Source organism: Serinus canaria, chromosome Z, assembly GCF_022539315.1.
Source record: "Serinus canaria isolate serCan28SL12 chromosome Z, serCan2020, whole genome shotgun sequence".
In the NCBI taxonomy this organism is placed as follows: domain Eukaryota; kingdom Metazoa; phylum Chordata; class Aves; order Passeriformes; family Fringillidae; genus Serinus; species Serinus canaria.
This window is the reverse complement of record NC_066343.1, coordinates 63,922,765-63,947,416: the sequence shown is the minus strand read 5'-3', so window position 1 is coordinate 63,947,416 and position 24,652 is coordinate 63,922,765. Positions and strand designations below refer to the sequence as shown.

The 24,652-nt window shown below is 36.1% G+C and overlaps 1 protein-coding gene across 5 annotated transcripts in view; it reads right to left on the bottom strand.

The window, feature by feature from the left end:
- Window positions 1-24,652, bottom strand: part of CPLANE1 (ciliogenesis and planar polarity effector complex subunit 1) — a 59,343-nt gene that overhangs the window by 30,464 nt on the left and 4,227 nt on the right. For 3 of the 5 annotated variants that reach the window (XM_050986872.1, XM_050986876.1, XM_050986874.1), the window contains exons 7-27: window positions 23,629-23,785; window positions 22,738-22,841; window positions 22,402-22,584; window positions 20,740-20,989; window positions 19,587-19,739; window positions 17,603-18,360; window positions 15,065-15,249; window positions 14,088-14,168; window positions 13,086-13,250; window positions 12,048-12,221; window positions 8,937-9,165; window positions 8,582-8,715; window positions 6,821-7,038; window positions 6,393-6,557; window positions 5,253-5,391; window positions 4,823-4,932; window positions 3,600-3,761; window positions 3,328-3,436; window positions 2,661-2,970; window positions 1,304-2,237; window positions 13-176 (exon numbers count right to left, since the gene is read on the bottom strand). In XM_050986872.1, coding sequence (XP_050842829.1) covers window positions 13-176; window positions 1,304-2,237; window positions 2,661-2,970; window positions 3,328-3,436; window positions 3,600-3,761; window positions 4,823-4,932; window positions 5,253-5,391; window positions 6,393-6,557; window positions 6,821-7,038; window positions 8,582-8,715; window positions 8,937-9,165; window positions 12,048-12,221; window positions 13,086-13,250; window positions 14,088-14,168; window positions 15,065-15,249; window positions 17,603-18,360; window positions 19,587-19,739; window positions 20,740-20,989; window positions 22,402-22,584; window positions 22,738-22,841; window positions 23,629-23,785 — 4,884 coding nt within the window. The remainder of the gene's footprint in view (window positions 1-12; window positions 177-1,303; window positions 2,238-2,660; window positions 2,971-3,327; window positions 3,437-3,599; window positions 3,762-4,822; window positions 4,933-5,252; window positions 5,392-6,392; window positions 6,558-6,820; window positions 7,039-8,581; window positions 8,716-8,936; window positions 9,166-12,047; window positions 12,222-13,085; window positions 13,251-14,087; window positions 14,169-15,064; window positions 15,250-17,602; window positions 18,361-19,586; window positions 19,740-20,739; window positions 20,990-22,401; window positions 22,585-22,737; window positions 22,842-23,628; window positions 23,786-24,652) is intronic. The other 2 variants (XM_050986875.1, XM_050986873.1) reach the window with 2 other exon arrangements.

Below are 24,652 nucleotides of genomic sequence, written 5' to 3'. Positions count from 1 at the left end.
AAAAAAAATTACCCCAAATCACTTTCACAAAGATTATCATAGACTGGTACAATCTGGACATCAAGAGGAGAATTGGCCACTGTGGAAGAGCCTTCATCCATACTACTTTCTTCCTCTGTTCTAGACTGGGCTTCTGATAGAGATGCAATTTCTTTCAGATATTGATCATCTGGATGCTATTAATAAAAAAAATTATAATCGAAATTCACTAGTTAAAAAAATACCAGGTACTTTAAAAAAAACCCAATTCTTTCATGTAAAATGATTATACTTAATTCAAATCCTTTTCTTTATTATTGAGCCAAGAAATCCTGGAGTTACAGATTTACAGAAACATGCCTTTCTCCCCTTTTTGCATTAAGTGAAGCAAAGGTCCTCTGAATCATCCAATTCTCAGTGTCAACTGAGTATGAATTGTCAAAGACACTATATGACAATATAATCAAGACAAATATATACAGTAAGATTTGGCATTATCCAGAAAATATAGAACTCTCAAATTACCACTGAAAACAGTATGAAAGGCAAAAAGAGATTACATAACCTTGTAGTTAGATTCATGCACTAGATTTGTAAATTGTAAATAAAAAACTTGTCAAAAACCCAGAAAATACAAACCAAAAGTAAGTAAAAAATCCCTTTTGAAATTGGAGAAAAGCCTTCTCAACCTTAGTCCCACAACCCTCTTCCCTCAATCACTAACTCTATCTATTGTCAATTAAAGAAGCTAAGTGATCCAGTTGTCTCTGAAGTATTAACTAAAGCAATACGTACCAGATTCCTCTGGCAAATTTCCTCCTTCATATCCACGCATATACTCCAAACCTCTGTAATAGTGCTAGTCATTTTTCACTGGTCTTTAACCAGTTAAAATTCTCCAATCAGATTGTCCTCAAGCACAAATGAACTTAAACTCTTGCAAGAGGAACTATTTTTTATTCTTTGCCTTGCTTTGCCATGTTCTGTCTCCAGTAGTTTGGTTTTTCAAAGATGATGTCTAAAACTAGACCCAGTGGCCAAACTTACAGGAATTTGTGCAAAAAATGTGTTGTCTGGATAAATGACCTATGTTTTGAACTTCCAAATAGAACTTTCATCTCCAACTCAAGTATTTCTCCTGACAGAATTTCAGTTCTTCTGGATTTTCCCCCTTTCCTTAACAACTCTTAAAAGAAAGGCTTTTAGTCAATATTCTGTGTTTTACTGAGAACAGAACTATGAGGTAAAACAGGCATGTGATTTTTCCCTACTGGCATAACTCAATCACACACTTCACTAACACTTGTCCCATCCTTTTTCTTACCTTACATTTTATGCTCTTTGTTTGAGATCTGTCTCCATATAACTGTTCTAACAACCAAAAAGATGTAAGGACAGCTGCCGATGATGTTTTCAGATGTATCATTGGGAGAGTCTCTTCTAAGGAATCTTGTTTATTGGAACCACAGAGCAGTCTTTTATCAGCCCATCTGATCATCCACTCCAGCAATTTTGAAATATTGTTCAATTTGTCCATCAACTCTATAGGCAGTTCTTCTGCTGGTACAATACCAACTACACCAAGAGTTTTGTAAACATATTTAGGAATTGCCTGGGTTTGCAGGGTAGAGGAAGTATGATTACGAAAGGTCTGGCTTGCTTGTGCAATGCTGACTCCTTGATTGTCAGTCTGAGCTCTATATACTGATTTGTATTTTAAACCAAATAAGCCTTCTTTAAGTCCTTTTTTTAGGTTACACACAGAAAGTTCTGTGGTCTGCCCAACAGACTGTACCATTGTTGAATTTTCCAAATTTTTTTTCTTTTCATTACAGGCAGATACTTTTTCAGGATCACAGAATGCCAGGGTGACAGTATAGCAAGACCCTGCTCTAAACACACTTTGACTTCTAGTTTTGTTTTGTCGACGTTTCAGTGTTGTGTGAATATCAAAAAACAGAGAGTTCAATTCATGCTCTCGAAGCAGCCCAGAAAAGCTAGTGAGAAATGGAATTCCAAGGTCACTGTACTTTATCAGGTCTCTCTCAAGAACATAACTCAAAAAGAGTTCTAAAAATCTAACATACTCATCATCATCACGTTCAAATTCCCATGTACCAACTACAGGCAAATTGTGTTGATTAAGCCTGTCTCTCCTACACACTTTGTCTTTATGTTTTGTGTTACAGTTAGGAGCTTTTATCCTGTGTGTGGTATTTTTGTTATCTATTTCCCTTTGTCGTTGGAGTTCATTTTCCCTGTAAGACAATAGATGTAAGGAACCATTAATACTCAAATCCATTTTAAAAAGAATTACACGCAACATTAGTTCCTTATCTTCCACTGAAGTTAAAAACAGACAAAACCCCCAAATTTACATCAGTACAACGTATAGGTGGCAAGTTAAGCAAATTCAAAATCCAAAACCAGAAACTAGACAGTAACATATATGAATGTAGACAGAGCTGATAGTAATATACACTTCAATAATTTATTAGTCACATACTAACTGGTATAACATTGTCATTTCTACAATTTGGGAAATCTGTAATTCTTCACTTGACAAATCACCCATAGTGACAATTAACCTGTTTGGTGAAGAGATTATTTGATCAGCAGGAGACAACTTTTTTTCCCCCCCCAATTTAAATCAAAAGCATTCTGCTGCAATTTTCTCATACCTTGAGAGTGAAGGTGTTTGAGGTCTTGTTTCTTCAGTAAACAAAGCATCAGAAAGTGTGTCTGCCATGTCTGCATCATTATATACCTGAGAATTCCCAACATCAGTAAGTGTGCTTGTGCTTAGACTAGTGCCTAATGAGAATCTGTCATAACAGTGCTCCTCATCATTTGATGCTGCGTCTTCTACTGGCTCCCAAATATAAATTTCTATAGGGCCTATGTTCTTTACCACACGTCTCAAGGTCTTCTTCCTTACTTCTTCAGCAGCTTGTATAACAACAGACATCATTTCTTCACTTTCAGGACCTTCTGAAAGAAAGAAAACCAAGTTTTCAGTCCAATTTTCAGATTTAATTTAGTCTCAAATTCAGACATGAATTAGATTTCAGTTAAAATCATAAATTAGAGCCATTTATAAACTCAACAAGAAACTGTGATAAAGTGAAGAAACATCAACATTTTGAAAGCCATGATACCTTGTGACTGGTATAGAAATCGTACGTATCAGAAAGAAAACACAGACTTTGTGACAAAACTCAAAGTTGTCCAACCGAAAATGACAATAATTGTATGGCATGAGGTATGACAGAAAGTACTGTTGCAAGCTAATAACTAGGATAACAAACAAAGCTTGTTTAAAACTTCTGGAAGAATGATGAACACTACCTTTAACAGTACTGTGTTTGAGTCGCTGCTGAAGTCCATGATATTTATCTCTTAGTGGAACTCTTACATCTTCAGGATTAGGAAAAGCTTTTACAAAAATATCTGCCACCTACACAAAAAAAGAAAGCATCTTTTCCAGTAGCTATCATACAAGTAGGTGTCTTATCACACATAACTTACACCATGAGAAAATCTGACTAGCAGGTTTTCCAAGGAGGAGAAATATTTCTTATAATCTCTATTGCTTTTATTCTAGTTTTGAGGTCTTGTACCTTTTTTACTGGTGGCAGTTCTCCAAGCAGACTTAAAATTACATCCTGAACTAATTCTTCAACATTCATGAATCTGCAGAAAGGAAGCATTCGGCAAGCCCACTCCACTGCATTCAGACAATGCTCTACTGGGTAGGCATCATATCCATTTTTATTTGGATCCTAAAAAAATTACCAGAAGCATTATTTACTCTAAACAATGTATTTCAGCAAAATGATTCATACATTGCAAACAGTAATGCTTCTTAAAAATAAAAATCACTAACTCATCTGCCAAGCAGAACAGAATATGAGGGCAGAAAGCAGATCAACGTTGTAATGGATCATAACACACATTTAAAAAATAAGAAAGAGAGAAAAAAATGGGCTTTTTAAAACCAGCTTAGGAAATAATTCCATTAGCACACAGCTGAAGAGTTTGTTTACAGTTACAAGTAAAACCTAAGGATTTGCTTAAACTGTGAAGTAAGTAATTGTACTTTGACTTCATGTGATCATAAATTCTTTCTTGTTAGCAAGAAATTTAAGCCTTGCAAGAGGCATTTAAGATGAATTGGTTTATTCTGAACAGCATTTTCTATTTCATTTGTCACTGTCAGATGAAGTACAGAAAAATCAGAAAAATCCACCACTTCAAACAGAGACATTCTGTTTATCTGAAACTTGGTTTTTCTGGTGAAGAAAAACCTTGGACTTGTTAAAGAATACATGGCAAATATGTTAGTAGTTTCTTTCTTTTTCTTCCTGGATCTCTGACATCAATTGAGAAGGTATATGTAGAGAAAACATTATCAAATTTTAATTTTTTTCATTACTCTTTCTGACAACCATGTATATTTAACACACCATAAACCTGATTTTTGGTGTACTAAGTATGTATTATTCAGGAAATTCTCAAAATACCTTGACCTAATATGGAAAAAAACAAGCCAGAAAGTAAATTCTTAGGTCAAAAAGTGTAGGAGCTATTGCGTTCCTGGCAGCTCTTCTGACTCAAATACCAAGCAAAAGCCTAACAGAAATATTGTCAGTAAGATGGAGATTACATGCTCAGCACACTGCTCCAGAGCATCAAATATCTAATTCACATTGCAAGCACTGTGCTCATTTTGTTCTGTTAAGCAAACAGAAGTTTTCACAGAAATATACAGCAGATCTTAAGAATTGTTCTCACAGCTTCATGCAATTAAGATGTATCTCTACTATATTAGTAATACAATTACCTTGATATTGTTAATATTTTCCCTTGCTGTTTGGTACCGCCTACAGTTGTCAGATAATTTTTCACGAACATGAAACATCCAACACAATGCACAGAACTCTCTGAACCAACCTACAATACAAAAATTCAATATGATTAAAAATTAAATAGAGTAGCCTGACATTTTTCAGTATTGCTCTGGAGCTACAGCTCCTTAGTCCCACTTAATGTTCATGTTCTTTAACATCTATCAGGTCTGTAGCACAACCCCCCACACCCAATCCAGAAGAGCACATTTTTGAATAAGAGCTTCAGTAACTAACATAAAAGCTGGAAATGAAATGTGCTCCTGACACATTGCAATAACTATTTCAAACTAATATGCCAGCTATGGATTTTCACCAGTGTTCTTTTTTCCAGCTCTAAATTATTTTATGTTACTGCACACAGACCTAAAATTTTACAGGTAATGTCATCAAACTGATGGGCTCCAGAAGATGTAGATCCATAGAGGGCAGTGCGGAAATTGCAGTAACAAAGCAAAGTCTCTGGGAATGGACTCAGCAAAGGAAGAGAACTTTTCATTCGAATCTATAACAACAGGTAAATAAACAATCAAAATGGAAATAAAAATCAGTTAACATTTTACATGTATCACTACTAAATGCACAGCCTCTCAGTTATTAGAATACTGCTAAAATCAGTAAAACTGCCTGAAGCTTGCTTTTGAATTTCTTCAAATTACTATTCTGAAAATTCAATTAAAGGAATATGTTTAATATGAACTATGGCACAAAGAATGTTTTTGTTTGAATGGTACTCATGATTACCATGAAATACAAGTGAACACAAAGTATAAGAACTAAGATCACAACCAAGAAACCAGACTGATTCAACACAGTACAGGCTGCTGTCACCAAGGCTGATTAGCTTTGCCTCCAGTTTCAGTTGGAATGTCTGACCAGCTCACCATGCCAACATTAGGCATGTGACCATGCAAACAGAAGTAAATACTTTTCAGTCAGATCGGTTCCTGATCTCAATGACTGCATTGACGCTGCTGCAGGGGGGTTGCAGGTAGAGCCATACACACTCCCTTCTTCTTTAAGTAGCTATGTAACAATGACCTAAGAAAAGACCGATTGTACACAAAAACTTTTAATCAATTTATTCTGAATTTGCTTCTGTGCAAACAAACTGCACAAAAGTAAAATGAGATCTTACAAGTTCTGTGCACTAAGATGATCCCTTTACCTGAAATGAACATTACATTCTCTGTTAATATTCAAGTGATTGGAGCATATTTCCAGCTAACAGCTATAACTCCCAATTAAAGTCCGCTTTTTTCTTTTAATAGAAAATAAATTAATTCATATGTTACCAAGTACGTATAGAAAGACATGGAAAAGGAAACACTTTATGATTTAGATACCCTATATCTTTAAGTTCTAGTTTCCTATAAAAATTAAGTGTAAAACTAGAAGATGATATTTACAAAACATGACATCAAAGCCAAGGTGAGACTGAATGCTTCTGCAGCAGCAATATTTACAACTGATAATCAAGTTAAAAATAGAAAGTTAAATGTTTACTTTCTGCATAACTTTTCTTGCCCACTTCAGTTGTGTAATATACCACTGTGCTGCAGAGCAAGAACAATGAGCAGCCCGGAAGAGCAAGATAATCCGCTGAAGAACTCCCGATACTTTCTGACGGACTTCTTTCTCTGTTTTTAAAAGAATGTCATCACTGTCTTCCTAAAAATAAAAAGAAAAACAAAGCTCAAAATTAGAAAGGACATATAACTAAATGTTGTTACTAGTCCTAATCTCTTCTTCTTTATAGCACAGATCATTTACGAAAAAAACACAGAGGCACACATACTTTCTCATCACTGCTGTGCTACTTTGGTAAATGAGCAGACACGGAACAAAACAGAAAAATTACCTCAAAAGAACCAGAATAAAGCTCATAAAGATTCATAAAAACGATCAAACAAACACACTAGAAGCAGACTTACTTCATTGAGAGAAGCTGGTTGAGGACAGTACAATGGTGGTGCTGGAAGACAGAGCCCAGCCGGAACCAAACCATAAAACTTTCTGCAAAGATCCTTGGCAGAATCCATCAAAAGCTGAAATGTCTCTGAGAGAATATCAACATCTGCCATGACAGCTGCTTTCAGTAGTTCCTGTATTGAACTGTAAAGAACATCTGCATCTTCCTCTTCAATTGGATCTATAAAATATTAAGCCCAGAAACTGATAAATTAATTGAGTCAATACATGGATCTTCATTCTGACATCATGATGTTATGTTCCCTGAATTTGCATTCATATATTACAATGACAGACCTCATCTACTTGCTTTAAGATAAGGTCTCATGCATTAAAATCTAGAATTCAATTATTAAGTTTTTCCCCATTACCATGACACCTATTGCCTTTCTAGGTAGACAGCAGAACTTTTTAGTCAGGCATTTGCTTGGCAAAACATTCTGGCAAATTGTTCTTTCCAAAAAGGCATAAACGGGTACATTATTAATAATGACTAAAGCAACTCTTTTATCAGTAAGTAGGTCCACCTGCTGACAAAAACTTGAATGCTTTCAACAAAAAAGAGAATAAAATATAGAGATTTTGCCAGTAAACTTCCCATAGAATATAAATAAGGTTAGGTTGACCTAGCTAACAGTGTGAATTTCAGCAGTTAAGTATTAATACTTAAGTTAGGAGCTCACAGTATCTGCAGGGCCCAGTGAAGACCTGGCCAACAGCCAGAGAGACAAGTGAGAGACCTGCTTTTGTGTCTTCATGTCTCTAAAGGCAAGACAAGGGGACCCCAAGGGAGCCATGACTACATGCCAGAAGTACAGTGTGTTCATCGGTATGTGTCTCTAAAGGCCAGGCACCTGGACAGGCTGAGGAGCCCAGACCAACTCTCTTGCTGTATCCTATATACTGACAGGACTGTATGCTCCAGGCCAGCTGCTGTAGGGGTGCATGGACAGTGTATCTGTGTGGGGGAAGAAGGTGTTTGTGAGTGGGTGTTGTGAGTTTTCTGAGCACCAGAAAGCAGAGAGGGGCTGGGGCTTTGGGGGCTTACATACACAGACATGAGCTATCTGTGACACTCAGCAGCTGGGTCAGCTGGCCATCTACTCAGCTAATGGTCTTGCCACTGGAGTGACACACACTGTACAAATCAGTACCTATAGGCTAATCTTAACCCTGACCAACAGGAGAGGGAAAAGTGACAGGACTGTTGGTGCTGCCTGTGTGAGTGTTCAGCGGATCTGTAGGTGTTTGTGTGCGCCCAGTCCTATATAGGTGCTGTCCATGTGCCTACTGGGAATACACTCCTAACCTTGCTAGCTGCTGGACCTAGGGATTCACTTTATTGGAAATGAAAAAGCAAAGCTAAACCTCTTCTTATAGCTCATTTCAAGTGTGATGACACTTCCCATACTTATTAACACATAAATTTTTTAATTTATTGTAACAAAGATTCAGTTTTCTTCCAACAAGTTAACATAAAATATGGTCAAATAAATGTTTGGACAATACAAATGAGAAGACAAGATTGATAATTTATTTCATTGCTGAAATGATCAAAGCCAAAACACATACCCTCATGAAATTAAAATGCTTGAATATATTATAACAGTAATACACACACTGGAGAAGACAAAGCAATTGTTTCTTTCTCAGACAGTGTTATACACTGCATATGTAGTCAAATAACATGGAAAAATAACCACAATTTTTTTCATTTAATGTACCTGTGAACTTCTTGTATTTAATATGTCCTGATGTTTCAGAAGTTACTGGCTGTCCTAACAAAGACTGTAACTTTTCCTGAAAAGTCTTCATTGGTAATAAGCTTAATGGCAGGTGACACTCTGGTTTTCTCATTCTGAAAGTATAACAAGAAACTGCTCATGAATAACAAAGTAATATCCATACATAATCCAATGAAGGTCTGTTAAACTTATATCTATGCCAAAATAACTAATCATAACACCTTAAGTTCTACACCTAGTAAGAGTCTAGGATATGAACTTCTGAGGTAATATACATGGCTTTTCACAATAAATATAACAAAAAATAGTATACTAATTCCAATTGCAAGTTTACCTTGAGAGCTTCTCAGAGTTCTGACAATACAGCTGGTAGGCCAGACCAACTGACACAGACAGCTTCCAATCCCCAAGTGTGTGTGCTAACCACACAGCCTCTGGAATAAGTCCACCAACAAAGAACAAATCAAGAGCATATTCAGCTGTCCACACAGATGAAAGCTTCTGGTCCCTGACAGCTCTGGTAACCAAAGAGTGTTGCAGTGGAATGACACGAGGAGGTAAGTCTGTGACATGAAAGGCACATATTAAAGTTTACATAAATCCTCATGCTATCAGATGAATAATCTAGATTTTATTTGCTCACATTGCTTATGGATTAATTACAGTGTACAACTGCTTTTATTAATAATTTACTTTTATTACAGGTATACTATGGAAGAGCATCTGCAACAGCTAATGCAACGATATAAGAGTATGTCCAAAATAGGCTATTTTCCTGCTTAATAATGTTGGATATGAAAGCAAGTGCAAAACTCGTGGGTTTTTTTTTTTTCACTTTAAAGACTTAATCACACTGACAGACCATTTGCAAATATTCTTCATATCTGTAGGATATACCAGAGGGTAGACAGGAGATAAATGGAAATTCCTAGAGTTTTCCTAGTGTACCCATACTAGTTTGTACACACTGTGCTTATTGCAGAAGACAGAACATTAAAATGCATTTTTGAGAAAGAACAGTACATAATATTCTGTGATTCTTTGATTTTAGGATAGTATATAGATACAAACTTCAGACAAATTTACTATCTCCTTTTTTTTTCAGATTTAGATTTGCTTTTCAAGGTTTTGTTTCCTGGTTCTCCTGGAGAGGTGCTGATCAACACGAATTCAAAGGAGTTATTTGCTTCTCTCACAGCTTCAGTTTTACTCAGACAATGGCATTACTTAGGAGATGTTCATGCTAATCCAGCTTGCACAATGTAATTTTCCTCCAATTGTCTCACCATGTACATTGACCTTTGCTTAATCAAGTATTAAAATCAAGGTTTTATTTGGTAGGTTTTATCTTGAAAGCTATCCAAATAAAGCATTCGAGAGACCATGAAGAAAGAAGTAGATACCAGGGCATGCTGTAGTACAGAAACATTAAAAAATATTCAATGTATTCAAATACACTACAGAAAACCTAATCAATCAAAATAAGTTAATATTGTAAAAAAAAAAAAAAATACATGGCATTATAGTATCAATTTACTGGTAGAGTACTTAAAATGCTTCCAAACAAATATTTATTCTCACGTACATTTGAAAAAGCAGCTCTGAAAATAAAAATTTCTTAACAAAGGAAATCTTTAAACGGAGTCTCTCTGAAACCACTCACTGTGATAAATAGTAATTCTCAGAAAAAAGCTGAGAAGCTGGACTTAAACTAACAAGTACTACTGGATTCAACGCCAAGCAACTTGGCATTCCCATTTGCTTTGACAAAATGGTGTCTAAAGCATTTGGGTTTGGATTCCAAGACTTTGACTTTCAGATAAGCAAAAAATGCTTTCCTCTGGCTTTTCAGCTGGGGTCACCAGATCACAAATTCAAGAACTTCTTCAGCACTGCTGTTATCCCACTTTTGTGAGGATCAAAGTCAGTCAGAGCCAGATCTTTAGGCAGAATTGTGACAAAGGATGTTAAAGAGGCTGAGGTTCTTAATGCCTTCCCTTGCTCATTCTTTAATAGTAAAGCCAGTTTTCTGAGTAACAAGCTTTCTGAGCTGGAAGACAGGAATGGGGAACAGAATGAAGACCCCAGCCCAAGGGAAAATGGTCAGAAACCTGATACACCACTTAGACACAATTCTATTTGGCTGGATGGGATCTGCCAAAGAGTACTGAGGGAACTGGAGGAAATACTCACTGAGGCAGCTTCCATCATTACCCACAGTCCTGGCTCACCAGGGAGGTTCAAGCTGACCAGAGGTTGGCAAAAGGGACACCCATCAACAGGAAGAGCTGGAAGAAGGGTCTGGAGAACTACAGACCTGTCAGCCTGACTGTGAGGCAGAGGAAAGTCATGGATCATCTTGGGAGCCATCATGAGACACATGCAGGACAACCAGGATCAGGCCCAGCCAGCAGGGATTCAAAAAAGGCAGGTCCTGCTTGACCAAACTGATCTTCTATGACAGGGTGCAGGAAGGCTCTGCAAAGGGTTCTGGATTGACAATTGTATGGTATTTAACAAGGCCATATGTCAGGTCCTGTACTTGGATCACAATAACCCCACTACATGCTGGGGGAAGAGTGCCTGGAAAGCAGTCCAGTGGAAAAGGACCCAGGCATGTTGCTTGACAGAGGTGAACACGAGCCACTGTGTGTCCAGACAGCCAAGGAAACCAAGGGCATCCTGGCTTGTATCAGGAATGGTGTGGCCAGCAGGACGTGGGTAATGATTGTCCCTCTGTACTCAGCAGTGGTGAGGTCAGCTTGAATTCTGGGGTCAATTTTGCACCCCTCAGTACAACAAAGACATTGACATGCTGGAGCATGTCCAGAGAAGGGCAACAAGGCTGGGGAAGGGTCTGGAGCATGAGTCTTGTGAGAAGCAACTGAGGGAGCTGGGGATGTTTAGGCTGGAGAAGAAGAGGCTCAGGGGAGACTTTAACACTCCACAATTCCTTGAAGGCAGGCAGGCTGTAGCCAGGTTGAGATACATCTTTTCTCCCAAGTGCCAAGTGGCAGATGAGGAAATAGCTTCAGGTTATGCTAAGGGAGGTTTAGACTGGATATCAGGAAAAACTGCTTCTCTACAAGGGTGTCAAGCATTGGACCTGGCTGCCAAGGAAGGTGGGTTGAGTCTCCATACCTGTAGGTATTTTACAGATGAGAAGCTGTGGTGTGTAGGGACATGGTTTAGTGGTGGGCTTGGCAATGTTAATGGCTGGACACAATGATCTTACGGGTATCTTCCAACCTAAATGATCCTATCTGTTGGAATAAAAATTGTATCAGCTACACTTTCTCAGTGACATTCTTATGGATTTTTTTTCTGTCTCCTACTCCACTGAAAAGCTGACTTGATCATCAAGTTAAACCATAACAGATATCATTGATACATGTGAAAAAAATTGTAAGATTTAAGCAACTAGAACATCTTGTACAGGAAATACCTTGTTTGATGTGAAGTGGATGAAGGATGTCAACATTGTGGGGAGGAAAGATATAGAGCAGCTGCTTTGTGAAATAAGCAGCCATGAATCGTGCCATGGATCGAATCACAGCCATAGCAGTGTCAGTATGAATGCTGGTTACCATCCATAGTTCATGCTGAAAATACTTGATATCTAAAAAAAGAAAAATCAAATTAAAACATTATGATAAAAAATATTTTAAACTTGAATGCTAAAATTATTTAATCACAGGTTATAAAACATTTTTTTAAAACAAGCAAACTTACATAATTCTTTGACAAACTTTCAGAACTTGTACAGCTTAATCTTTTACACTAATTACACATTATATTAATATTAGAAGACTTTTCTACTAGGTTTTTAATGACTGGAGATAGACCTTTAGCATCTAAATTTAGACCTGCACTGAGTAAAAATAAACACTTCTTCACACTTGGAAATTCAGATTTCACTTAGATCAGACTTTGTAAAAAAAATATTTTCCAAGCATCTGCAAAAAAATCCCACTGTCAAATTAGGACTGGTGACCAAACTAGAATCTGCTGTTTTTTCATGTTGTATCACAAAAAAAGATAAAATAGAATATAATTATATTATTATATCATATATTATTAATATAAATAATGCATTGATACTATAAATACTATTATAATTTATATATTATTATTGTTAATAATAATATATTATAAATCATACCATATCACATACCATATTATATTAATATGAAATCAAATCATATAATTTCCCCCTTATTTTTCTTATTCAAAGTCCTTCTTTGTGATTATTTAGTTCTAAAAATATTTAGCAGGTGACTAGTAGACAATGAGAGTTGTCTAAACACATTTTCCAACAAGTGCAGCTGAAATATCATATGAGGATCAGAAAAAGTCACTGAAAACAGTGTAAAGTGAAAAGTGTCAAAAGCTGCCAGGTGTGCAGGTGAGGGCACAGAAATTAAGACACTAAGTTCTTCAGTGTCAACATACCTTATTGCACTTTTAGGCAATGTAAACATACCAGAAAATTCTTCCATCTGACCTGTCGAGAGCTGTGATCGCCTTAGAATCTCTTTTACCAGATGATCGCAGAGTCCCTGAGCTTCACAAATGTTATATTGATACAGGTGACAAAACAATATTGCAAGATAGTATCTATGCTGAAGAAAACGTGCTCTTTTTCCTTCTGCATTAAAAGATTAAAAAAGGTACAAGTGCAAGTGAAAAAATAAGCACAGAAAGAGACATAGCAAGCGAAAGTTCTTTTCTCTCCAGAAACGCATCTATATTTCTACTTTGAGGAGTAGAAATCAGGAGCAGCTACTTTAAAGTATGATCTTTCTATACAGCCTCCAAGTCGCTAATAAGTTAATGCTCATCCACAACATTTTTATTTCTAGACATAAGGCAGTTTTCAAAACAATAATATGCATAACTGTTAAGACACAGAAAACGTCAGGAGAGCTCAAGGAATTCTAGCCTTCAAAGAAAGAGTGCCTGAACCATCCAGTGGAGTTGCTCAGACACCCACCAAAACTCCAATATTCTGAATTTTTTCCTCAATGAAGTATTCTTTATTCTAATAATCAGCAGAAAATTTTCTCGTGATGCCTGGAAAAGAAACTCTGGTATACCTGTTTCAAATCAACGACTACAAAAACACATGACTCAAGTTTTATTTTCTAACTCTCCAAACACGAATTCTTTTAATTTTACAGCTACTAAAGAAATTGATTTTTTTATCTGTTTTTCTTGTCTCTTTCTTGCTCACAAATTTATCTAGAGCTTTCCTGTACCAAGTACTTAATAATTGCAAGAAAGCCCTGGTATTAAAATAAAAATGCATAGAATTTTCTCAGAGAGCAAAGAGACTTAAGTTTTGACTGGTTGTATTCATCGCTTTTTAATTTCAAATATGCACCCTTTATGCATCTCACCTCCTCTTTTTGAAGAGCAAACAGAGTCACAAATGTAAAATGATTATACAACTTATCCCCCTCCACACTCAAAGATTTTACCTTACCATTTGTCTTGAGTTCACAAAGAGATCTTTTCCAAATGTTCAGAGATTCTCTGTATGAGCCTAAAAGGAACTGCTCCTCGCCTACAAAAGTCACATATTAACAAATTAAAAGCTTTATTTTTAGTAGTTACTTTCATAGTTACAAATACATACGCTCTTCTTTCAGCATCAGACATTTACTGAAAGCAGAACAAAATACATGAGCCCCCAGAAAACTTCTATTCTCATAATTAAGTCTAAGTTTTGAGCATCTGAGAGAATATGACTTTGAATACTCCTTGCCAGAACAAATAATGTATGAGCTCTCCTCCAGGAGGAGATAATGTATTGTATGGGGCAGTGTAGGAAGAGGAGTTAGAATTGTCATTTAAGGGAGAGAGATCAAGAACACAGCAAGGAAACAGAATTGTAAAGGGAGACATATATGGGAAGCTGGGTTTAGCAGCGTAGAAGTCAAAAGGAAGGTAGAACATAGGACAACAAAGTGTAAGAAATTAGGCTACAGCTGTAAACTGTTTGGAAAATAAATATGCTGGATTACCAAGCACCTTAAGTTACACTAATTAGATGTTTAGTTGAAGCTGACAACGTTTAAGAATACAACATGATCATGCCCACAATGACCACATGGAGTGAGCAATCTTTCTACACAGAAATCCAGTAAGAGACACATTGTGATGCCCATTTTACTTCAGAAGAAACAACACAGGAGATCAGAATTAAAATCTTCCATTCAGATTCTTTAGGACATTGCTCAAAGCAAACCAAAGAAAATTCAGTCTTTTTATTTAGCTTAACAAACTCTAAAGATTATAATGTGATCTACAGACATACCAGGCCATTAAGTATTTAAGACAGAATTATGATAAGAATTTTAAGAGAAGTCTAAATGCTCACTTTTTAAAAATCTGGTAGTCAGTTACCGATTGTTAAATTGAACCTAATTTTCCTAGTTTTCAATTAACATTTTTACTAACCAGATACAGAATTAATCTTCAGATGTTGTTCTAATGTCACTCCTGAAGACTGGATGGTTGCTTGTATATGACTTAAAAGCAATGAGACGACAGAAACCTCTTCTGCATTCTTGCTCACTTTTCTTTTTAGCTGCACCTGATACCAAACCACTTTCTTATACAATAACTGCCATAGTACAGTCAACCTGTAATTCAAGAAGTACAATATTATGAAATTAAGCAAGAGTTAACAAAAGTTGCCTACATCAATTTCTTATGTTCTTTTATTTCACATTATGCACCCAAAAACTAAATTGTATCAACTGCTTTCTTGACTTGGATGAGGGGAAAAATGAAGCACTTTTTGCCTCATTTTTGACTAAAAAACATTAATTCTTCTGAATTTTCTTAAGCACAGCTATCTACTTTAAGAACCTAAACACCCCAAAAATTAATCCCCTTGCTAGCTAAACAACGGGGAAATGAAATAATCTCAGACTAAGAAACCTCAGAAAAGGTATCAGTATCTTTTTAAACAAGACTGATTAAAAAACAATTAAAGCATAACACAGGAAAGCAGAGACAAGAAAACAAGACTGTAAAGTATGGTTTTAGGACTGGCAAGTCCCTGTTGCCTAGCACAATCCTATTAGATGTACCAGCTTAGATATGAAGTAAGTTTAATAATAATAGCAAATACACATTGTTAGAGACTTGAAAAAGCTTACACAAAATTGAAAAACATCCATATCTTGAAGTACCTTTGGCTTCATAATTAACACAGAGTCAGTCATATGCACAGTGCTCAGCACATGGAGTACAATTAATCAAAAATATGGATGATGTTCTCTGAGACAACTGAAACTTGCATATCAGATTTGCAGTAAACATAGCACCATATTTAAGGATTATTGAAGAAATACCTTCTACTGTAGTAGGAATTAATTTGTGAGTTATAATGCTACTTAAGTTCTAAATCTCTGGAAAGCAGAAGCCTGCTCATGCGAACACCACACTTTGATTCACTGGAGTTTTGCAGCATAGAAATACTCCATTGATAACAGTATAATTTCCCAGAAGTAAAACAGCACATTTCAGTCAAGTTTATGTGTGTGGAAGAAACAGCTCTGACAATTTAAGTAAATTAGTTTCCACAAATGGGTTTTTCTTATTGCTCTAAGACCCCACATCCATAATGAATAAAAACTTTGCTGACTAAACTGACATCCCTGACATACTGCATATGAGCAGACTCTTGCTCCATAAGATTCACAACTAGGAAAGAACGAAATGCACAAGAGACAGTTAAAGCATCTAAATTTCAATATCTGTATTGATGCTGAACTACCCAGGCCTGGTGTCAACTGTCAACTCATCAGTTATCTCCAAACCGATTTGCAGTTACTGTTTAGTCACCATAACCAAACTATACTCAAATATAGGTCTGAGCCTAATCTGTATGCTTTGTTCATCATGCCTTTACCTGGAGTAAAAAGCAGCAAAAACCCAAAAGGATATTTCATTACAGTTTAACTCATACAATTTTCATTCCATCATATAGAACCACTTAGACTGGAAAACACCCTTAGGATCATTGTCTCCAACCATTAACATTGCCAATTCCACTTCAAAATCATGCCCCTAAACACCACAGTTACACATCTTTTAAATACCTACAGGAATGGGAGACTCAGCCCACTTCCCCAGGCAGCCTGATCCAATGCTTGACAACCCTTTCAGATACTGTGGGGCTTAGGGCTGGATTTGATGTGCTGCCTCACCAGTGCCAGGTACAGAACAACTGTCACTTCTCTGATCCTGCTGCCAGCATTCCATTGGCCTTTTTTGGCCATCTGGGCATACACTAGCTCATGTGTAGCTGCTGTCAACATACATCCCAGGTCCTTTTCTGCTGGGCAGCTTTCCAGCTACTCTGCCCCAGCCTGTGGTGCTGCACAAGACTGTTGTGACCCAAGGGCAGGACCTGGTACTTGGCCTTGTTGAACCTCACACCATTGGCTTCAGACTATCAATGCAGCCAGTCCAGATCCCTCTGCAGAGCCTTTCTGCCCTCCAGCAGATCAACAATCCCACCACGAGTGTTAGCTGAGTGTTATTTGTGTACTGACTGACGGTGCTCTCGATCCCCTCACCCCGATCACTGATAAAGATATTAATCAGGGCTGGCCCCAACACTGAGCCTTTGGGAACACCACAGCAACTGGTTGCAGGTGGATGTAACTTCATTCACCACCACCTCCTAGGCCCAGCTATCAGCCATTAATTCATTTTAACCCAGCAAAGAGTGCTTTTATCCAAGCCATGAGCAACCAATTTCTCCAGGAGAAAGTTGTGGGAGCCTATGTCAAAGGTTTTACTAAAGTCCAGGTAGACAATATCCACAATATCCACAGCCCTTCCCCCAACCATTAAGTATGTCACCTGTCACAGAAGACCAGGCTGGTCACGCAGGATCTGCCTTTCATAAACCTGTGATGGCTGGGCCTGATCACCTGGTTTTGCTGTACATTTTTTCCCCCATACAAAGCTTATTCATACCTTTTTTCTGTTTTTGCATCATGGTTTACTTGAGGACATTCTCTAAGCAGAGACTTCAGTGAGCTAAACTGCTGAGTAGTATTGTCATCAAGAACCAAGAAAACAGGCAACATGAGAGAGTCAAGTTCCACAAGAGTATTACTGTCAGGAGAGGAAAAAAAATTCTCATACTGTAGTACACATACTCTGCTTAGGGTGTGAGAAACCATTTTCAGAAGACAGAAGCATGCCAAAAGGTTTTTTGAGAACAACTGATCTTGTTGCTGTATAAACATCATTTTTAAAGTTTCTAATGTCATCTTTGCCACATGCCCAATCACACTGGCTCTTGAATGCCAGTACAAGATGGTCAAACACTGCCGAAAATATTTCAGAACAAAATGCATCCATTGAGTATTCTTCACAGACTTATTTAAAGACGCATCCTGGTTTAGCAAAGTACATTTCACAAACTGAACAATGCTGAAAAAATGGATAATGCAGTTCACTGTGTAATTCAGTAATGCATCTTTCTCTTCCATATTTTTTGAAATCCCTATCTGCCATGCACCAAGGAGGTTTTTCTGAACGGAATATAGTTCCAATGATGATTTATCTTTCTCTTCAATATCATCTTCTGCATGGATGGTATCAAACATTGACGCGAATTCTAAGCAGCCTTCATCAGCTTTACCAACAGATGAATAGATTCTTTGGTTATAGAAGCTGGAAGTGCTACTGTAAAACTGCTTTTCATTGTCTGATTCTTCTTCAAGGTCCTAAATCAGACAAGCGAAAAATCAACAGTTTAATTTAAGTTTACTGAGCACGAGAGAGCACACACAGATTGCAAAGAATCATCATTTAGTCACTCTCATAAATGAAGTTTTTATGCTTAATTACCTTGCTTAAATGCTCTTACATTTAATAAGCTGCAGTTTCATCTCAATCTCAAATTAAATGTTATTTGCAGAACAGTTGGGCAGACAAATTACCTAACAACAAAATTACACTGCCAATACAGAAGATTTTATACCAGAAAGTGAAACTCTGTCCTTCATTAAACCTAGAGTACAAGACAGAGATTTTGCCAGATACCTGTAAGATTTAAAAGTCATTCAACAAAAGCTCAAAGCTTCAAAGAACAAACCAAAACTCAAAAGCGTGAAATGAAGTTGGGAAAGGCTGTTCAGTAACTATGATCACAGGGCCACTCTTCCAAAAGACAATACGGATTTTGGAACTTATTAAAGAATCCTCTAAAACTTAGGATAAAGACATGTACTGTATTTATTAAGACTGTTATTAAAATAGTCTACAGCCCCAGTATATCTAATAGCTAATGTAACATTTTATTATAAAGTGAATCTAAATCCTAGGTTTCCAGGGAGACCTTATAGCACCTTTCATTACATAAAGGAGGCTACAGAGAGCAGGAGACTTTTGACATGTACACATAGTGATAGGACAAGGGACATTGGTTTTAAACTGAGAGAGGGCAGGCTTAGATATCAGGCAGGAATTATTTACTGGGAAAGTGCTGAGACTCTGGAATGGGCTGCCCAGAGAAACAGTGGCTGCCCTATGCATGAAATGTCCAAGACAAGGTTGGATGGGGCTTTGAGCAATCTGGTCTAATGAAAGGAGCTCCTGACTCCGGCAGGGGGTTGGAACTGGATGATCCTTAAGGTCTCGGAACACAAACCATTCTATGTATGGAAACATCACAAACTGATATATATGTATATTGTCAGATACTCTTCAGAAAGTCAATACACACTGAAAGAAATAACTTGCTTAAAAATAAAATCAAGTATCAATTTGAGAAAATAAGCATATTTCTCATGTCTATGAAGAAAATGAGGCTATTGAATGACTGTAAAAACACTAGTTAGGATAAATAAATCTATTATTATTTTTTTAAATCCCAACAGTTATTTCCATTTAAATTATGTACCTTAAACATACATAATTTCAAAGTAAGTGGAAAAATGCTATTACATACCAGGAAATCCATGGTTTTCTCGCTCATTTCTGTTGTGTCCTCCTCCAGGAATCTCGGAATGGTGGAAAAGATAGAACTTTGATTTTGAACTTGTTTTAAAAGACTGGCTTTTAAAGACAACAGTGATCGTAAGTACTGAGATCCCCTTTTACACTAAAAGAAATAACAGTAACAGAAAACATATTATCAGTTTCTTGCAAGACAGTTACTAAACAAGATAAAAAAATTGGTTACTGTTGTAAAAAGCTTCAGATCAAAAGTCCCAGCCAGACAGAGAGAACCGGGCAGCAAGCATCTGTTGCACAGAGACAAACTACCATTTGACCAAGCTTTGGGGAAGCAGAATTCTCTCACACCAGACAGCTTTAGTTTACGTCATACTGAAAGAATCTGCTTTCTTGATGCCTGAAAAAGCCCTACAAATTTGCCTGTATGTAGGGTTTTTCTACATTTTTACTAGTAATATATCTCTTTAAATCCTCAAATCCTTGCTTACTATTCTAACTTATGCAGGAATACCATGACAGCTCACTTCTCCAAAATCAGAATAGAAACTGAATTAGAAGAAAAGCTGCATTTTATCAGCAAAAGAAAATATTCTGAACTAAATATCTGTCCTATCTTATGTGGTCAGCAATAGCTGCAGGACCTCTTCCTTCAAGGGAAGTAAGGCACCTGGCTTCCCTCCTCCCAGACTTAGCTCAATTCAGAAGTGACAGAAAATGAAACAGAAATGCTTTAACTAAGCTTTAATTGCCACCCTAGATTGAACACCTAGTGGACAAATGTATGAACTACCAGAGACTAAGTTACAGAGGATTTCCAGAATTCTTTCTGCATCACTCTGAAAGTTGATGAGAATAGCATAACACCTGTCAACATCCCAAATCAACTCTACAGATACAGAAATCCCTGTTTCTTTTACAGTTCCAGAAAAATGATATAGTGACAGCTCAAACTGTCCCATTTTACATTTTCCTGAAATATCACCCAGACAACAAAGGAATAAAATTTCAGGATATCTGTATTCATTGCTTTGCAGATCAATGTGGTTACTTAAACAGCCTTATAATTCAAAGGTACTTAAATTTACACTCTTTCATGCACCTGAAAAATTTAACTTAAAAACCTACAAAATAGTTCATAACCTTACCTTGAAGTTCAGCAAATTCTGACGGATGTTTTCAAGCTGTTGGGTTGATACAAGCAAAAGGGATCTCATAAATCCTGATGGTGAAAAGTTGTTAGGAAATCTTAGCAGTGTTATCATGTATCCATCAGAGACAATGAGGTAGGGTAGTCTTGGGTGTGAAGTAACAGAGAATCTCTGTCTCAGGAGGTCACGTTCAGAATCTGAAGAACCAAGAGACTGGCTGGAATCTCGACAACAAGAGTGGTGCTGTCTAAAACAGAAATACATCAAAAATTAAGAAGCAACTATCACATTTAGTAATCATGAACAGAATAATTTCAGAACATGTAATACCATGCAATTTACTATCCAAATAAATCCCTTCCGAATCCTAGGGAAGTGTCTACCCTTTTGCAGGATGAGCACTCTGGATAAAACTATTTATGCTTGCAAGATGCCAGGATTTTACTACAACCGTAACTTCTTTCAATATAAATAAATTAAAACCAGCTTTCAGTATCCACTTATTATTTCATTAGTAATAACCATATTTTTTCATAATTAGAGTCTAAATTTCTATATCACACTTTCTTATCTAGCTTGTATTTGGTATGACAAATGCTTGAAGATGAAATTTGAAGGGCCAGACTAAGAAAGTAATATCTGAAAGAAAAGAACCCCTTGAAAATCTAAATCTTATCATTTCAGCATCAGTTCAGATATTCAATAGAAAAGTTTTATAAACACATCTTCTCTTTCAAAATGGTTTTTCTTATACAGAAATCCCTCCTTACTGTGTTCCAGAAAATTGTGTTATGCACGTATTCCAATATTAGCCACATAATACACTGTCTGGGTTTAAAAAAAATACACATAATACACTGTTTTTTTTTAAAAAGTGGCTGCATATATTGAATATATCATCATAATGTATTTTAATATAGTATTTTAATGTAGAATGTATTTTAATATAGTTTAGCATCTGATTTTTCAAGCAGATAGTGTAAGAAGGTTAATATGATGCTTTGAATATCTTCACAAGCTTTTATATTTACACACTATTTGGTTTAAGGCATGCAAAATTAATAAGATTTTAAAAAAATAAAGTTTAGACTCTATTTTGTTTTCTCTATTTAGACTGTGTTACTTGTTTATGCTAAATTGTGTTATCAAAGATCCTTCTACTCTCTCATGCACCCAGCAGCATAATCTCAGAACTTAGATCCAGAGAATCCCAAAACAACATTTTAAAAACCAATTACTTTCTGCCCATGCAAAATATGTTACTTACAATATCTTACATCAGGTTCTATATGTAAAATTAAGGAATGAGCAGAGAAATAGCAATGGATTAAAATAAACCTGCACTTTAGTACTTCAGCAAGTAAAATTTCTTCTTACATCATAAAAACATGCTAATTTTAATTACTAATAAATTCAAACACTTTTAGGGAAAAAAATCACTTTATGAATACTTACATTATCACAATGTCAATTTTCACCACGACAAATGCATTATAAGAAACAGAAGAGAACTATGAATGAGAAACAGATATTGGAAAGATACATGAAAAGCAAGAGTGAATTTGAAAGATTACATTTATGCAAACTTATAATAAATATGATAGAAAGTAAGGTAAGACCAGAACACAGAAACATATAAACCTTTTTAAACCCTTTTACCTGTATGTTATTAGTGGATGAAATGGAATAAACTGTGCTGGTCCAAATTCTACAGAGCATCCAGAGGCAATTAAGGTCAGCAATTCCCCCATACATGTCAATAAAACCAAACATCCACGTTTTAACATGCAAGCCAAGAAAAGGCTATCAGGAGTCCAGCTCATATCGCCAACCCAGTAAGATCTAAATTGGGCAGATAAAAAAAATTTTTTCTCCGTCTAACTTCAGCATCAGAGGGTTAGGATACAAAATAAACAAACAAGTTATAAAATAAACAAACCATAACACAAAACTAAAAGATCCACAACAGCCGCAGAAACAGTGTCATTTACTGACCTGATAAACCTGGATGGTGTCACACTACTCTTGCTACTACAGCCTTTCAGGCTACCTGAAACAGTTACAAAATTCAAGGTGTTCAGAAACAAAACCTGAGTTGCCTAGAAAGAAAAGATAAACACATCATAAATGTTTGTATCAAAATGCCATTATTGTAAAAAAAGTCTACTACTAACTTATGTATTAAATTTGGTGGACTGGTAACACCATTATACAAAGAAATGACATTGTAGGTCACTATTAATTACTACTTGAACGTTTAGTGAATTTTACACATTGTTCTACACTTGAAATATAACTAAGGACTATTATATACTTAATAGGTAATTCAATATTCTTTTTAATGCAACTTTTTTCTAAAACACTCAATATAAGATCACTCTACTTTAGTCTTTCTGGTAATTAACAACTGGAGCTTTGAAGGATGGTATCATCCCAATCTGCTACATCAAAAAAACAGGTCCATTTCCCCTGACAGCATTAGCATTAAAAAGTACATTAAAATCTGACCTCTGAGTTATTAATAGGAATAACATCATGAAGTCCAAAACATGTCAGGCTGAGGCTTGACTGAGAATCACCTAGAATCTTTGTAGATATGATGCAGTAATTGAAAATAATTTATTTTTTAATAGAGCTTATAAATGACAGGATTTTGTACCAACTTCTAGCTACACATAAACAACTGAGTTGTAGTAAGAGTTTTTAGCCATGGATATCAATGTAAATATAATTTCAAGTCCCTTTATGAGTGCTAAAATCATCCCAAAACTGTGTTTTTAAATCCTTGTTACTGTTTCATTCAAATGGAACTCTTAAATTATGAGTTCCATTCAAATGAAACTCTTAAATTATAAATTAGCTTAAATTATGCACTCTCATACATACCTTTGGATCAGTTTGATTTACAGCTACAGCAAGTAGAAGCCCATCTCTTGCAAATGCACATAGCAGAGCTCCTCTTGACTTTACAGACACACACTGAGGAACCAAATTAACAAGAGAACAAGTCTGCTGTACCCACTGGATCTGGTATGGCAAAGAGCTGAATACCAACAAAAAGATAACAAAACCAAGTGGTTACTTCATTTTGCAGAACGGGATTATTCCTATAAAGTAAAAAACCATGCAAGACAAAACCACATAAAGAATGAGCCAGTAAAAAAAAAAAAAAAATCTGTTTTTCTTCAAATGCCTTACAAATGAAAAAATATTTTGTACTTACACAAGTTCAAAAATTATGTCTGAGCACTAAGAGTTATTTTTATGGGATGGGATTTTATGAGATTTATAAGTCTAGAACACGCAAATATATACAGATCAATGACATATAATTGAGGCACTTTCATTCTAGCCAGAAGCAGCTTCCCCAGACCCTGTAACACCATCCACCCATCACAGGAATACTCAGAATTTGAAAATCAGCAGAATGTAGCTCTGAACAAAAAATTTGTGGATGACCCATCACTGGAAGTGTTCAATGATATGTTGGATTATGCTCCAGTAACCTGATCTAGTGGAAGAGGGTCCTACCCACAGCAGGGAGGTTGGACTTTGTGACCTTTACAGGTCCCTTTCAAGCCAAACAATTCTGTGATCCTACCAAGATTCAAAACATGACAGAAAACACAAGAGAGAATCTGTCTTGAAATATGCCATCTAACTAACAGGAAAAAAAAAAAGCGCATTAATATGCAAAAATGAATTAAATAAAATAACAGCAAGCAATGAAACTAAGCATGAGTTGACATAAGAAAATGTGAATAAGATGTCTGAGAAATGTAGTTAGAATTTCAGGCCGCAATTACTATGGTGCAGATAGCTAGCTAGCTACATACATACACAGGCATTTCTGCACTAGGTATATTATGCTCTGTTTCATTTTTTATATAGCATCAGAAAGGAATTACCA